Source organism: Narcine bancroftii, chromosome 5 (genome assembly GCF_036971445.1).
Source record: "Narcine bancroftii isolate sNarBan1 chromosome 5, sNarBan1.hap1, whole genome shotgun sequence".
Lineage (NCBI taxonomy): Eukaryota > Metazoa > Chordata > Chondrichthyes > Torpediniformes > Narcinidae > Narcine > Narcine bancroftii.
This window is the reverse complement of record NC_091473.1, coordinates 229,345,730-229,363,332: the sequence shown is the minus strand read 5'-3', so window position 1 is coordinate 229,363,332 and position 17,603 is coordinate 229,345,730. Positions and strand designations below refer to the sequence as shown.

Here is a 17,603-nt window from a genome sequence, read left to right as displayed (position 1 = left end):
GTCAGGCCATATTTGCTGACCCGCTAGCAGAGTTGGCACAGGTGCACGCTGTGCTCCTGACGCGAGTGGCTGGCAATGAGAATGTCGTCCATATAAATTAACACAAAATCAAGGCCGCAGCCCACTGAATCCGTAATCCTTTGGAAAGTTTGCACTACGTTTAATCCAAATGGCATGCGTAATCTGAACAGCCCAAATAGCATGATGAGTTCCATCTTTAAAACATCGTTGGGGTGCACCGGAATCTGAGTGCATCCCCTAACCAGGTTGATCTTGGAGAAGACCTTAGTGCAGTGAAAGTTAGCAGTAAAATCCTGGATATGAGGAACCGGGTACCTGTCGACAGTCATGACGTCGTTGAGCCGCTGATAATCTCCACATGGTCTTCTTCCCCCGTAAGCCTTTGGTACCACGTACAGGACTGCCTACGGACTGTCTGAGTGACGAACTATCCCCAGCTCTTCCATCTTCCGTAACTCCTCATTTGCAAGATACAGGTTGTCAGGAGGCAGTCTGTGTGCTCGGGCGTGTAGCAGTGATCCTTCCATGGAAATATGGTGCTTGGGTATAGCTGCAGAGAACCGCGGGTGGACAACGCTCGGAAATTTCCACCAAGATATTGGCATACTTGTTTTGAGAAAAAGTCACCGAGTCCAAATGGGGTGCCGGCAGAGTGGCTTGGCGCAAGGTGAGCGATTCAAGTCTTGGAATTTACCAATCGACGTCACTTCAAGTGAGCTCAGAGGAAGTCCGTACCCAGCAAGGATTGTGACGTATCAGCCAAGATGAAGGTCCACTTAAAGCAATAGGAGCCGAAGTCAAGCAGGATGGTCTGCACACTATACATATTAATATTGCTGCTATGTGAGGGAAAGCACAGACTTTCCAGCATGGGTGCCCCAGCTCATGTGAGGCAAAATGGTGATTTCTGCCCGTGTCAATGAGGAAACGGCAACCGGAATGTTGGCCCCACAAGTAGAGGAGACTGTCTTGGTAGCCAGTTATCATAGCCATTAGTAGCGACTGGCCCGGGTGTTTCCCAGGTGCCAGCAAGGTGGGCTGCAGAACCCCATCTCTGGTAGCAGTAGCACCACTGCTCCTTTTCCGGGCTTTCATCCGCTGTAACTGTCACCGCCCTCTTCTCTGGGGTGGGGAAAACCAAGTGCCCGGCGTGATGCAGCAATATGGTTGGCAATCACCCCATCTTGTTGCTTGAAAAAACATACAGTGCTTGTTGCTTGGTGTGACATAGGATGTCATTTTGGGATGCCAGTCCATGTGGGGAGGGTGGGTCACCGAAATAGTCTGCCAAGACCAGGCAAATGTCCTCTGGAATCCGCTCCAGGAATATTTGTTCAAACAGCTGGCAGGGTTTGTGGCCATCCATAAGTGCCAGCATGTTGTTCATGAGGGCAGGTAGTGTTAAGTCACCTAGGTCATCCACGTGTAGCAGCCACGCTGCCCGTTCATGCCAGGAAAGTCCAAAAGTATGAGGAGGAGCGCTTTAATGGCCTCTTACCTGTCAATGGCAGGGGGATGATCCGGGATACCGACAATTCTTCCAGCAGTCTCTTGGTCAAGCGAGCTGACCATGAAGTAAAACTTTGTGGTGTTCGTGGTGATCTGCCTGACATGGAATTGGGCCTCAGCTTGCTCGAATCAGACAACAGGCTGTGAGGTCCAAAAGGTAGGCAGTTTCAGTGAGACCATACTTTGTAAATTAGCCCCATTCATTATTGGATCCAAAATTGTCATTTGGGCTCGTCGGGGTCACCACTGTGATTGCGAGGAGGTGCAGTGAACAAAGCACACTGGCAGCCCTGAGTGAGCTCGATCAACTGATTTTAATCGACACACACCTATGCTTAAGGATGTCAGCCCCGAGACTGGAACCGCACCTGGTACATTGGGGTTCTCTGCTCCCCGTGAGTCCTCAGCTCTGCAACCCAGTTCACTTGCAGAGTGGCTCATCCTGTCACAAAGTAACATTACACAAAGGCATACACAGATACTTTCAAAACTGAAACCTACACAAACCTTTCTATACTACAAAGCATTTTCAGCACAGAACAATGCATTTTGCAAAATGGATCAACAACTTTCAACAAATCAAGTGGAATTTACTCCTATAGTTGGCTTTACTATGGCTTTCAGATTCTTACAGGGTTAATGAATGACATAGAAGAGCCAAAAAGCAGATTTATAGAATGTGGATATCTTGGGAATCAATGCTTGCACAGTTCCAACTTTTTAGACTTTTAGCTAAGACTGTAATTGCAAACAAAGAATTCTCAAAGTAATATAAAAAAAGGACATTTTTTAAAGATTCCAGGCATTAAAAGTTCTAACTTTACAAACTGCAATGCAGTTTCATAAGATGTAATTTTCAGTTATAAAAGTGATCAAGAAATTGGTAGATTTCCAGGACACTTCTCCATGCTATGTTCAACAGCCCAAGCATCTCGACATTTATATATTCAGACTGCTACTCTGATCAGTCCAGAGCTTCCTTTCACAACTTTTTCTTTTAAAAACTAAACACCAAACCATTGAATGGAACCTATTGCTTTTAGCTTTTTTTGCATACATGATCTGAAATTAAATTCTAATGCATTCCCCAAAGCAAAATAATGTGTCATTCCAACAAGATTGGTCAAGCTCTACTCATATGGAAGTTGTGTTTTTCAACTTTTGCAGAACCATACTACGACAGATCTCAAAACTTCTCATTTTTCTAGATCTATGGTAATTTAACAGACTTAATGTTTTCAAACAGCATTTTCCTGATTATTTCATCCTTCCCTGGAAATAGAGGAAGTAGATATGAGCACCTGTGCCCCAAAAAAAGTGATACATTTTCTTTGCCTGTTCTGCACCACTCACCTCATCTGAATGAAGCATCTTTCCCCCCCCCCCCCCACCCCCAACCGCCCCCCTACCAAAAACCAGGACTGTGAATCATACCTCAGGAAAACTTCACCTTAATTAAATGAGGAATGGAAAACAAAGATTCAAAGCAGAACCTTGCATAAAAGTTCAGTATTACTTACCACATGCTTCAAACTGCCATGGTACAAATTCTGCACCGAGTTGCCATTCCTCCAAGCTTCTGGAAGGCGTCTCATCTTCATTATCTTCTTCAATTCCTTCCTCCAGTCGTACACCAAAGCATTCAGTATTCCTCGAGTTCGTGGAATTTGAGACAGCAGGTTCAGAACCACGTCGACAAGGGGCCAATTCAGCAACAGATTGGACAGTACAATCTATAGGTTGAGAAGGTTGAGCAAATCCAGCTGCTGTTCGCTGAACAGTAGGAGCGGAACTACGCCTGTTTCCGGGGTTATATTCTCCAGTGTGGTGTCTAGATTCCATATCGTGAAAAGTCTGAGGTAGTTCTCTGGTCCTCCTCAGCTGAAGGGCAGGCTCAGAACCACGTCTGCTCCCAGCTGACCATCCTACAGTTGGCTGTATATGTTGGTATCTAGTACAATATTTTTAGGCATGGTTCGTAAATACAATTTAACACCACTTCTAAACAAGTCTTCAGAAAATGAAACATCAAGCTTCAGACTGTAAAGATGTACACAATGCCAATCAGTTATAAATTTAACAAATTATTGTGTCCTGTAAAATAGTGATTAAATCCAATTTGAACAACCTGGACAGCAATTTAATAAATTACATCTATGCTGGAGAATAAGATGGTCCTCTTCCTAAAATATGACCTTGGTGTCAATAATATAGTCGGTAACAACTTTGGCCAGAACAAAAGCACTGGCAGGTTGTGCTGAAGGTTCAATCAAATGCCTCAAAATACTAATAAAATACTACCAATTATAGAGCTGCATTGACAGTCCAAAATATAGAAGTCAAAATCCTCAATAACCAAAGCAACTTGATGAAGTCATAGACCTTGTACATAACTGGTTGTTTAAATTTGTGCATCGTTTCCCTATCATCTGATATCACTGCACCACCACAGATTTGCAACACTACTACCAAAAGTTATGGCTTGAGCAGAAGAGTGTGAAGATCACAAAGAAAGATGGGGGGATAGAGATATGACAAAGATAACAGCCAGATTTACAATTCTTTTTACAACCAGAAAGAGAACTAAACAAACTAAGTGGCTCAGTCTGTGCTCCAAGTTTCTTTCTTGATACATAATGCTTGCCACATTTCCCAACATTACAAGGCATTGATCTATAAATTTACTGTATATGGCACTTAGTATTTTAACGATGCAAGACAGCATTATAGAAAAGCAATTTTTCATCCCAAGGCAAACGACAAATAGAAGTTCAAATTCCCAAATACAAACCTGCACTGGTCTCCATAGAAGCATAATCCATTTAAATAGAACCTACAAATCCGGGACGATTTTTGCATCGACAGGTCATGTGAGTAATAGCAGCGATGTCCCCACTTACAAGATCCGTGGATGAGGTTTCTGAAAATGCAGAGGACATTTAATGTTTATTTGTTTCAAATTAATACACTACATAAATTGCCCAAGGTCATCTGTTACAAGCTCCTTATTCCAAATTAGAAAAAAAAAATAAGATATTGAACCCATTGCACCTCTGCTATTATTCAATAAATCTCCAAAAATTTGCAGGGTTTGTAGACTAATTTGTGTAATTTGGACAACACAGGCTCATGGGCAGGAAGGGCCTGTTACTGTGTTGTATCTCAAAACAAAAACCCATGGATCTTATACTTCAGCTACACTTTTTGCACTAATAAACCGGGATTCGCTTAATTGTCCAAAAATGTATCCACCTTATTTACTCCACAACCAAGTATTTCCCAAAACTGCTGAGAATTCAAAATATACAGTCTTAAAAGATCAACTCCTTATTGAACTTATGATCCAAGTATAACCAGTGGAAACCAAGACTGCATAAAATTCAGTAAGAATTTTGGAAATCGCTTCTCATTCTTCAAATTGATCAGGTCAGTCGAAACCTGTCTCACAGGACAATTTCACTCCTCCCAGAAATCAATCTTATGAACCTGCATTACACTCACTCAAGTGCAGATATATCCTTCCTTGGGTAGGAGACCAAAGCAGCATACAATATTCTGGACAGTTTCTTCAACCCTTATACAAATTCAAGTAAAAAATTTGACTTATGCTCCAATTCTCCCTCAATAAACGCCAATTTCTTATAAACTGCTTGGTACATCCGCACATTAACTTCCAGCGATTTGTGTACAAGATAGACAATTACTTCAGAACATTCATGCTATTCAATCTCTAAATAATTAAAAATATTTCACTATCGATTTTGTTTCATCAAAGTGGAGGACCTCATTTTTTTTCTCCCTCATCATAGCCCATCTATGCTCCATATTATTCTCCAAAGCTTCTCTGCACCCTCCTTTCATTCCAAATTACTAACTAGCATTGTATCATCAGCGAAAATGGATACATTACACGGCATCCTTTCATTCAAATTATTCATACAAATTGAATTTCAGGCCCCAAGCATCAACTTCTACTGCACCCCATTACACAGCCTAACAACCTGAATAAGAACTCTTTTCTATACTCTGTACATTACCCACACACACATACGCTCTAATTTTGAATAATAATCTTACTGAAGGGCTTTTGAAAGTAAATATTTCCACACTCATGTCTAACATTGTCTCCTCTACCTGTTCTCTGATCCACTTTTGCAACTTTAGCTCCAATTTAGTCAATCTGTTCCGGTGTTACGAGCCCAAGCACTCAAAACCATTAGCAACAGAAATACACCAAGACAATGGCTACTGTGCCAGAGTAGATAGAAACATTTTTGGGAGATAAATTGGGAAAGATTTGTTAGAGTAGGTCACATACAAATATTTTAAAAACAAATCGGAGTTGAAATACTGCAGCTCTGCTAATGCTAGACATATCAGCTCCATACCTTTTGCAAGAGCTTTGGAGGGTGCTCAAGAGACTTCACTAATGAATTGATCTTTATAAAAGGCAACAGATGAAAGATACTGATGGAGTCGCAGATTGTCTGGAGATGTTCTAAGAGGTTCATGTGGTTTTGCAAGGAGAGTCAAACAGGCTTTCCCTCAGAGAGGGGGGGGGGGTGGGTGGGGAGAGAGAGAGAGAGATCAGTTCTGCAATGTTACAGTGGGTAACCACAGATGGGACTGGAACAGGACAAGCTGGTAAGCTTGTGAAAAGCCCCATTTTGAAGATGTCCTGGTCAAAGCTCTTGTGGTTCATGCAAGAGGAGGACTGGCTGTTTAATGTTTCAACTTGAAATCAGAGAAACAAAAACTAACTCTATGGTGACCTGAAAGAAAGAGGTTATCATCTGGAGAACTCTGATGGGGCAAGTTTTGTCAGCAAGACACTGAGGTGACTGATGGAAGTACATCAGTTGTGGATGTCCTGGAACAACACATATCTCTCTGAAAACTGACAAGAACTTTCCTGAGCAGTAACCATTTACCTTTCAAGCACTAAAGCCTGGTGAACTTTATAAATGTTAAATTTTGTGCACAGTTTAAGAATTGCCTGCAACTAGTTAACTTGGAGGAATGAGAAGTGAGATTGGACTGTGAACGAAAGAACTCTTCTGAACTTACACACACATTACACACATGTCCGCTTAGAATTAGAAGGGGGTTAAGTTAGGTCAGTTAAGTTAGTGTGATTCTGTTTTCATGTTTAAAGATAATTAATAGCAAATTTAGTTTAAGTAACCATTTGTCTTGGTGAATATCTATGGCTGGTGAGTTTTGGGGTCCTCTGGGCTTGTAACATTTTTTGGGGGTTCGTCCTTTCAGATTGAAAATTAGAGCTTTTGTGATTTATTAGTTAATTGGTTTATTTTCAAGCAAATTTAAAGCTTGTGTGTGGAAAAACAGAAGCAATGGATGTTGATACATTTTTGTCACAACCATCACCTGCAGAGCAAGAGTAAAGAGGAACTGATGGTTATTTCTTAGGCATTAAAACTGACTGAAGTCAAGCACTGGATGAGGAAAATACAAACACAGGATTATAATGTAATATTATATAGGTGAGGGAAAATTTGTTGAGAAAGAGATAATTTTCCAGATCTGTTGAGTTGCAATTGGAATTGGAGAAATTGAGAGTGGAAGAAGAGAGAAACAGAGGGTGTTGGAGGCTGAGAAACAGACAATATGAGGCAGACCAAATTGAAAAAGAGACTCTGAAAAACAGAGGATATATGATTTGGAGATAGCTGAAAAATGAACGGAGGATGATGAAAGACAGAAAATATGACTTGGAAAAGATTGAAAGGGACAGCAGTTTCAATTAGAGAAGTGAAAAATTGAGATGGAGAGAAGTAAGAGAATTGAGGCTGTAACACTTGGGGAGAGGTTTTTGGCTAGTAGAGAGGTAAAATATGTATAGATACATATTTTCAGCTTTTTGTAAAGGTTGCTGAGAGCTCAAGATGGCCAAAAGAAAAATGGCCTCTTATGCTCCAAAGTGTATTGAAGGGAAAAGCACAAATTGCATCCTCTAGTTTGACTGTAGAGTAAGTGGCAAATTATGATACTGTTAAACAAACAGTATTGAAAGCTTATGAGTCAGTTCCAGAAGCATATAGCCAAAATTTTAGGAGTTTGGGAAAACATGGAGTCAATCTTATGAGGATTTTGCTGTATGTTTTGACTGTTGGTGTGCCTCAAAAGGAATAAATGATGGTTTTGACAGATTGAGAGAATTGTTGTTAATTGAGGAAATTATAAGGTGTGTTCCAAATGAGATTAAATTATACCTGGATGAGAGAGACGTGGGGATGTGGCGGCAAATGGCTAGATTAGTGGACGAATTTCACAAAAAATACATTTCAGACTAGTAGGCATTTTGAGAGAGTTAACGTGGAACTGCTTAATAAGCCTGTTCAAAAGGTTAATGTGGAGCAGACTAGTAAACCTGAAATTAAGTCTGGAGAGAACGTCAAGAGAAAAAATGAAGCTAAGGTGGGAAAGGACAGAACTTCTGGATTTGTATGTCATTATTGTAAGAAACCTGGTCATGTTATTGCGAATTGTCTAGTATTGAAAAAGACGAGAAAAGGAGATTTTACCAGAAGCACGTATTCAGACTGTTGCATTTAAGGAGAGCAGATGTTCCAAACCTAGTAAGGGTGTCATGGATGTTTTCAAGTCTTTTGTGTCAGAGGGCTTGGTTTCAATAAAGCAGGGAGAATCACAGGTTCCAGTTAAAATTCTTAGACATACTGGGGCTGCTCACTCACTGATTTTGGAAAGTGTTTTAACTCTTGTTGCAAGCCCAAAGGACCCCAAAACCCAGCAGCAACATTCATTCACCAAGACAAGTGGCTTTCAAAACAAAAGTTATTTTTAATCAACTTCAAACATGAAAATAGAATCAAACTTTAACTTAACTCTATTCTTATACTATATACTAACCCAAATTATCCCTTCTCATTCTAAGCGCACGTGTATGTAATGTGTGTGTGTAAATTCAAGAAAAGTTATTTGGTTTACAGTTCAATCTCACTTCTCCTTCTTCCAAATTCTCTGATTGCAGGCAATCACCCTACAGTGCACAGAATTTAACATGTATAAAGTTCACCAGGCTTGGTGCTTGAAAGGTAAATGTTTACCGACCACTCAGGAAGGTTCTTGTAGGGTTTGCAGAGGTTCTTGTAGGGTTTCCAGGATTTCACCCACAACTGAGGTACCACCACTAGTCACCTCAGGGTCTCGCTGATGAAACTTGCCCCATCAGGGTCTTCTAGATGGTAACCTCTTTCTTCAAGCTACCAGAGTTCCATTCCTTCCTCTATTTCAAGAGAAACATCAGACAGATAGCTAGTAAGGATGAGGTTAAAGAGGATTTTGAGATATATCCTGCATGTGCTGTAACAAGGTCTTTGGCTAAGAAAATGGTGAGAGCTGAAGAAGATCCAGTTGATAAAGACTTGCGCAGTGCTTCTGAAATAGTTTTGAAAGAGCAGGGTAATTGTGAGAGTAAGGGTTTCTCTTTGTCAAGGAAAGAATTAATTAAACAACAGAAAACTGATTCAGATCTTGTTGACTTAAAGAACAAAACAGTAAGTGAACAGATTAAAGAAATGGCTTATGGATATTACTTGAAGGGTGAATTGCTGATGAGAAAATAGAGACCTCTTGATATTCCTGCTAGTGAAGAGTGGGGGGTGATTCATCATGTGGTTGTTCCTAGAAATTACCAGAATGAAATTTTAAATCTACCCCACATACACCTTTGGGTGGTCATCTTGGTGTAAAGAAAACCATGAATAAGATTTTGAGACAATTTTTCTGGCCTGGTTTGAGGAAGGATATTGTAAATTGGTACCGGACATGTCACTTTTGTCAGGTTGTAGGAAAACCTAACCAGGGTCCTCCAGTAGCTCCATTGTAACCTATTGCTGTTGTTGGGGACCTTTCACTAGGGTTATTGTGGATTGTGTAAGTCCCCTGCCTAAAACTAAGTCTGGGAATCAGTACTTATTAACAATTATGTGTACAGCGTTGAGATTTCCAGAGGGTATACCATTATGGAATATTAAAGCCAAAACAGTGGTAAAGGCTCTGGAAAGATTTTTCAGTTTTTGGATTACCTAAAGAGATCCAGAGTGATCAAGGATCTAACTTTATGTCTGGGTTGTTTCAGCAGTTGATTTATGAGTTGGGAATAAAACAGATCACTTCATCTGAATACCATCCTGAAACTCAGGGAGCTTTGGAAAGCTTTCATTCTGCTCTTTAAAAATATGACAACGATTTATTTTCTGGAGAATGGAAAAGATTGGGATGAAGGTATTCATTTATTGTTATTTACAGCAAGGGAGGCTGGGCAGGATTCATTAGGTTTCAGCCCTTTTGAAATTGTGTTTGGACATCAGGTTAGAGGATCTTTAATGTTGACAAAATAACAGTGGGTTAATGAGGGAGTGCAGTTGAACTTGTTGGATTATGTTTCTAAATTTAAAAATAGGTTACAAAAATTGTGGACTTTGGCTCAGAGAATTTAGAAATGGCTCAGGGTAAAATGAACCATTTATTTTAACAGGAAAGCTAAAGTGAGAAATTTTAAGGCAGGAAGTAAAGTTTTGATTTTGTTTCCAACACATGACAATCCTTTGAGAGCTAGATTTTCTGGGCCGTACGAAGTTAAATCAAAACTGAACGATGTTAACTATGTTGTTAACACTCCAGATCAAAGGAATAAAACTCAGGTTTATCACGCAAGCGTGTTGAAACCTTATTACGAGGATAAGGGTAGTGGAGAACAATCTGTATCCGAGGTGTTAGTTGTTGACAGGGTTGAGGAAGTTAATGGATTATAAGACTATGGAAACAGAATCTTGTGAGGGTAACCTTAAAGAAACCATGGTTCCTGTGCATCTGTCTAACTTAGCAATTTTGGAAAATTTGGAGGTAAAGTTAGGCCATCTTAAGTCACAAGGACAGATGCAACTGAAAGAATTAATTTTGAAATATACAAATTTGTTTTCTGATGTTCCAAAAAGGACAACTGTTGGAATCTAGGGGTTAAAACAGTATGAAATAAATGATTAATTAATAAGTGTATATTTACTGCATGGTTCAGGGAAAAAGGAATGTGATTAAGTGGCAATCACAGCATGGAGCAAAGTTGGCTGAACAAAAATTGTCTCTCCAAAATACAGGGAGAGGAAATGCATAAAACGATTTAGGAGGAATGCTCAAACTAAAGGAGGTGGTGAGTAGCACAGGAGACACAGGCCAGATCAGAACAAAGAATGGCCTGTAAGAAACAAAGGGAATGGAAAACCAGTCTAGGAGGAAGATTAAGGCAGGAGGAGGTGTTAAAGAGAACAGCAGAAATTGGCCAGACAAGAACAGAATGGTGATTAGAATTAATTCTGGGGATGAATTAATTTCTGATCAACACAACAAGATAGTCTGGCCTGGAGGATTAAGATGGGAGTGCTACACCCCAGATATCTGCAAAACAGGAGATGACTTGTGATAACCCTTATGAAAAAAGATCTAGCAAAGGAAGCCAACTTCTGTTCTGTATGATAAGGTTGATCTATATAAACTGAGCCAACTGGACAATAGGGGTCAGTCTTGGGGAATAGCTCACTGTGCAGGTGACCTATGAACTAACGACTGACCCAGAGCTCTGTTAAGTTTTATTCTTGTGCTGTGTAATAAATTGACTGTTGAACCGAATACTTCTCCTATCACTTCATTCAAAGAACGCGCTGGACTCAGACTACACATAGACTAAATTAAGAGTAAGGTAAAGCCAGAGTCCGACACATCAAGTCCAATAAAACAATACCCATATAGAATAAACATTCAGAAGAGTAAAATCATGGAGCAGGCAGTGGAACATATATTGAGAAATGGCATTATTTGACCTTCAACTCAAAGAGACTGAAAGCAGATGGAACTGTTAGGTTCTGTACAGATTACAGGAAGGTTAATTCAGTCACTAAAACAGATGCTTATCCTATTCCGAGAAGAGATAACTGTATTGATAAAATTGACAAAGCTAAATTTCTTGCTAAATTGGATTTGTTGAAGGGTTACTGGTGTGTGCCTTTAACTGAGAGAGGAAACAATATTTTGGCTTTTGTAACTCCATCTGGTTTATATGAGTATAATGTGTTACCTTTTGGCATGAAAAAATGCCCCTGCAACATTTCAAAGGATGATTAATTCGGTAATCCAAGGGTTAACACATACAGATGCTTATATTGATGACTTGGTCATAAAAAGTGACACATGAGAAGAACATCTAAGGGAATTGGACAAATTGTTTGCAAGATTATCCAAAGCAAACTTAACTGTGAATTTAGCAAAGAGTCCATTTGCAAATGTCACTGTAACATACTTGGGTCATGTAGTTGGTCATGGCAAAGTTGCAACTATTCAAGCAAAAGTTAATGCAATTTCTGAGTAAGAAGGAAGTGAGAAGGTTTTGAGGAATGGCAAGATATTATAGAAAATTTTGCTGAGGTTGCTCTTCCTTTAACCAACCTTTTAAAGGGGAGAAATTTGTGTGGACTAAAGTTTGTCAGATAGCTTTAGAAAATTTAAAGATGTTATGCCATTGCCCTGTGTTAAAATCTCCTGATTTTGATAAACTATTTTCTTTAGCAGTGGATGCTAGTGAGGGAGTAGCAGGTCCAGTTTTATTACAAAAACAATGAAATTGATCATCCAGTTGCCTACTTTTCTAAAAAAAATTCAATGTTTATCAAAGGAACTAATCTACTATTGAAAAAGAACTGTTGTCTATCATATTTGCTCTGTAGAATTTTGATTTATATCTCTGTACCTCTCATGAACCAATTGTGATAATTACTGACCACAATCCTCTGGTGTATTTGAATAAAATGAAGAATAAAAACAGAAGATTGTTAAACTGGAGTTTAAAGGCAGTTTGGTTTTAACTGAATTTTAACTCAAGAGTTAAAATCCCTTTAAAGGGGGAAAGTGTGACAGAGTATATAGAAATGTTTTTCGGAGACAGATTGGGAAAGGTTTGTTAGAGTAGATCACATGCAAACACTTTAAAACACATCTTATTTGAAATATTGGAGCATAGTAGCTTCTCACACCTTTTTGCAAGAGCTTTGAAGATTGCTCAAGAGACTTCACTAATAGATTGTTTACCAAGGCAACAGATGAAAGAGCAGGCTGGAGCTGAAAGGAGAATTTGCTGTTGTAAGATGGTCATGTGGTTTTATAAGCAGAGAGAGTTAAACAAGCTTTCTCTCAGTCTCAAGTGTGTGTGTGAGAGAGAGAGAGAGAGAGAGAGAGAGAGAGAGAGAGAGAGAGAGAAGCAGAAGTAGCTGGGACTGGAACAGGAAAAGGTGGCAAGCCCCAGTTTGGAAGATGGCCTAGTCAAAGCCCTTGTGGATCATGCAAGAGGAGGACTAGCTGTCCAATGCTTCACTTGGAATAAGAGAAACAAAAACAATCTCTATGGTGACCTGAAAGAAAGAGGTCATCATCTGGAGAACCCTGATGGGGCAAGTTTTGTTAGCAAGACCCTGAGGTGACTGATGGAAGTACATCAGTTGTGGATGTCCTGGAACAACACGTATCTCTCTGAAAACCAACAAGAACCTTCCTGAGCAATAACCATTTACCTTTCAAGCACCAAAGCCTAGTCAACTTTATACATGTTAAATTCTGTGCACAGAATATGAATTGCCTGCAACCAGTGAACTTGGAGGAATGAGAAGCGTGATTGGACTCTGAACCAAAGAACATTTCTGAACTTACACACAAATGTGCTTATAATCAGAAGGGGGTTAAGTTGTTAATAATAGTTAAGTTAATGTTTGATTCTGTTTTCATGTATAAAGACAACTTTTGTTTAAGTAACCATATGTCTTGGTGAATATCTATTGCTGCTAGGTTGATGGGTCCTCTGGGTTCATAACAGTAACTTATCCTTTTGCAGTACTTGTCTTCACCAACTGTCTTGATTAAAGTTTCAGATCAGAAACATTAATCTCTTTTTCTCTCACTAATACTGCTCAAAACACTGTTCTTCCAGCAGATATATAGTTCCAAAATCCAGTATCTGCCGCTTCTCGTGTACCCCCAGATACAATTTAGTAGTGGAATGAGGATTACATTACTGTTCCACAAACGAGTCTGCAGCTGACGTGGACTTTTACCCCCTCCATAAATCTTCGTCCGCGAAGCCAAGCCAAAGAGAAAGAAGAGAGACCGAGTCCAGAGGACCCCAAAAAGACATGAACCACAACAAAGGGTTACTTAAGCAAAAGTAGTTTTTAATTATATTTGAACAAGAAAACAGAATTAAACTTTAATTTATTATTTATGTTATGAGCCCAAAGGGCCCCAAAGCCCAGCAGCAATAGACATTCACCAAGACAAGTAATTAATTAAACAAAAGTTGTTTTTATCTTTAAACATGAAAACAGAATCAAACTTTAACTTATCTTTATTAACTTAACTAACCCAACTTAACCCCCTTCTAATTCTAAGTGCACGTGTACGTAATGTGTGTATAAATTTAAGAAAGTTCTTTGGCTCACAGTTCAATCTCACTTCTCATTCTTCCAAGTTCTTTGGTTGCAGGCAATTCTTATACTCTGCACAGAATTTAACATGTATAAAGTTCACCAGGCTTTGGTGCTCGAAAGGTAAATGTTTACTGTTCTCAGAGGGTTTGCAGAGAGAGATATGTTGTTCCACAACTGAGGCACCATTATTAGTCATCTCAATATCTTGCTGATGAAACTTGCCCCATCAGGGTTCTCTAGATGATAACCTCTTTCTTTCAGGCTACCAGAGTTCCTTTCTGTTCCTCTTATTCCATCAGAGACATAGCATTTCCAGCCATCCGCCACTCTGGAGCTTCTGTTTCATCAATTTCAAACCAGTTTCTGCTGGCTCTCAATTCCAGCAAGCTTTCAGTGTCACACACACTGGCTGAGAGAACTTGTTTCACCCTTCTCTCTCTCTCTCTTCCTCCCTCCCTTCAACTGCCAGAAAACCCATGTGACTCCAACTTTCAAAACCCCTGATCTTCAGCTCCCATCTGTTGTTTTTGGTAAACAAGAACCCAGAAGTGATGTTTCTGTACACTCTATCAAAACTCTCGCAAAGAGCTTTCAACAGCCAGAGTATCTCCAGTCCTTTCATTTCATGATATAATTTCAATTAGCACCTACTTGTGAAATGTGCATAGCATTCTCCATAGTTTCTGTAAATTCACTGAATATGAATTCTTCAGTATTTCAAATAACATCTGTTTCAAAATGTGTATATGTATGTAACCTAATCTAATTTTACCAAATTATCTCCCAAATACATCTATCACATATTCTATCACAGTTAACCTACTTACTTAACTTACCTAACCAACTTAATCCCCCCTCTAAACTAAGCACAGTTAAGCTTAGAAGTTATTTGGATCACAGTTTAATCTGACTGGTTACAGGCAATTCTTGTACTGTGCACAGAAGTTAGCATTAACAAAGTTTCACCAGCCTTTGGTGCTTAACAGGCAAATGGTTACCACTCAGGAGGGTTCTTGTTGGTTCCTTTTTGTTCCAGGACATCCACACCTGATTCCTGTTTAATCAGTCTTGCTGATGAAACATGCCCCCTTGAAGGTTGTCAAGATGATCCCCCTTCTTTCATGTCGTTTTAAAAAGCCAGTCTTCTCCTTTGACCACGCAGTCTTCCAAAAGTTTGCCAGCTTTGTCCTTCTGGAACTGATTTCTGTCTCCTCTCTCACTGTTTCATACCCTCCCTCTCGGAGAGCAAAACTGTTCTCTCCCTGCAAATATCACATGCTCTCCCAGGCAAGCTGCATGCTGATACTTGGTTGCTCTTTTTGTAAAAAGCACTCTGCAAAAGTCCTGAAAATATTCTGGGTTTAAAATGGGTGTGTGCAACCTGCTCTAATAATCCTTCCCAAAACACCTCTTAATACTTACTCTATCACATTACTTTCCAAAAGAGGATGATGATAAATCTTTGGAATAGTCTGTTTATTCATCAAAAACAGATAGTTAGCCTTCCAGAAATTAAAGGAACCGTGGATAAGGAGAGGAAAAGGTTGGGGTGTGTGAGAGATAATAGAATATAGGAAGTAAAGCTAGTATGAATGAAATAAGGAATGCTAGACTAGGTTAGAGGAAGTTAAGTAAGTGCTGAGTAGGGATGAATTCCGATAAGGATGAATTCCGATAAGAGTGTGAGGAAGGGTTACGCAAGTATGATAGAATAAGGGTCTTATAGTGATAGAAAGAATTAGCCAGTTCTGCAGAATTAGTAAGTCCTGGGGGTTGAGATGTGTGAAAAAGGACAAAGGCAGATTCATGAATAAGGACAATGACATGATGGGATCCAGACAGGGTACCCCATGGTCTTTCAAGTTTACAGAAACTGAGTTAAGATCATTTGTGAAACAGATATGTGGCCGACATATGATTTTATTGCCTGAAACTAGTTTTGAGAAATACGTACTTTCCATATATCTGATTTGTATTGTATTTTACAAGAAAATGAAAGCAAGATAGATTGGGATAAAGATAAGTTGAAATGGGAAAAAGATTTAGGTTCTATAATAGATGAAGAAGCCTGGATGGAAATTTGTCAGAATAGTATTCGGAAATTGATCAATGCTAGATTAGCAATGATTAATTATAATTTTATACATCAATTATATTTAACACCAGAGAAATTAAAAAAATTTGGTCTTAAGAAGACAGATTGTTGTTTTCGTTGTGATCAGACGGCCAATACTTTTTTTACATACTGTTTGGTTTTGTGATCGATTGCAACAGTTTTGGAAAGGTATTCATTCTATATTTAATAGTTTATATACGGCCAATACTTTTTTTACATACTGTTTGGTTTTGTGATCGATTGCAACAGTTTTGGAAAGGTATTCAATCTATATTTAATAGTTTATATATCTATGTTGTATTAGATCCTGATATATTTTTATTAGGGAATATGCAATCATTAATTGACTTAGGCTTAAATGATTATCAGATTTATTTTATCTATTTAGCCTTAGCGGTGGCTAAGAAATGTATAGCGCTTACTTGGAAAAACAGAAATATATTAACCTTAGATAGGTGGTATTTAGAGATGAAGACTTGTTTAATTATGGAAAAGATATCTTTTTCAATTCAAGATGTCTTTTTATAAGCTGAAGTGGACTCCATTTGTTAAGTACATGAAATTAAGTTTGACTTAAATATGTTTTATGTGTGATATTTTAGATTTGATAACTTTTTTTATTAGTATTTTTATCTGTTTTTTTTGTTTGTGAGTGTTTTTTTCTATATATATTAACTTTATTAATTCTTCACTCTTTACTTTGGGGGGGAAGGGTGGGGTTTTTTTATATATATAGATTTTTTTTAGTGGCCATATATGTTAGGGGGGGGGGTTAGACTGATTTAAGTTAGGTCATTAATGCTGTGTTGTAATAATTACTTTATTTTTATTTAAATGTAATTTTTTTGTTTTATTCATGTGATAAAATCTTTAAATAAAGTTTAAAAAAAAGTTTACAGAAACTGCACGTAAGCAGACAGAATTACCAAATGCCAAACCAATCCAGGAGGCAGAAGAATGTAAGGGGGAGGGTACCTCTACACTGAAATGAACTGTATAAAAGTTGGGTGAGCCCCAGTATGTGTGTGTATTCCCAGGGTAAGGGGAGGCACCCAACTTTGCATTGTTGTACAATAAATGTTCTTTGTTCTCAATTTTTGTCTCGAGCAAAATCTGTGAAGGTACTTCTGTTTCTCACAAATGGGGGCTCGTCCGGGATCCCACTCCCTCCACTGACAGAGTGCCAACAACGGGGGTAGGTGCACCCCGGCTGATTCAGCTGGACTCCCGGATGACGGATGACTGGTCAGTGGACGAAGCGAGTGATATCCGAGAAGAGGCATTGAGAACAAACGACGGAAGGACGTTAAGGAAGCGCGCTAGGAATAGCTACTGGATCCCGGTAAGAGGAATTTATTTAACTGCTAGTATGGGAGGAGTAAGTAGCAAGGGAAACAGTCCTGAAGAAGGACGGGAAGATCAGATACCTAAACATAGTCCGTTAGGAT

The 17,603-nt window shown here is 39.0% G+C and overlaps 1 protein-coding gene across 4 annotated transcripts in view; it reads right to left on the bottom strand.

The window, feature by feature from the left end:
• Window positions 1-17,603, bottom strand: part of LOC138765009 (E3 ubiquitin-protein ligase makorin-2-like) — a 36,671-nt gene that overhangs the window by 14,900 nt on the left and 4,168 nt on the right. For 2 of the 4 annotated variants that reach the window (XM_069941617.1, XM_069941619.1), the window contains exons 2-3: window positions 4,322-4,450; window positions 3,051-3,481 (exon numbers count right to left, since the gene is read on the bottom strand). In XM_069941617.1, the coding sequence (XP_069797718.1) occupies window positions 3,051-3,481; window positions 4,322-4,450 (560 nt within the window). Of the gene's footprint in view, window positions 1-3,050; window positions 3,482-4,321; window positions 4,451-5,918; window positions 6,023-13,130; window positions 13,154-17,603 lie in introns of those variants that run through there. The other 2 variants (XM_069941621.1, XM_069941620.1) reach the window with 2 other exon arrangements.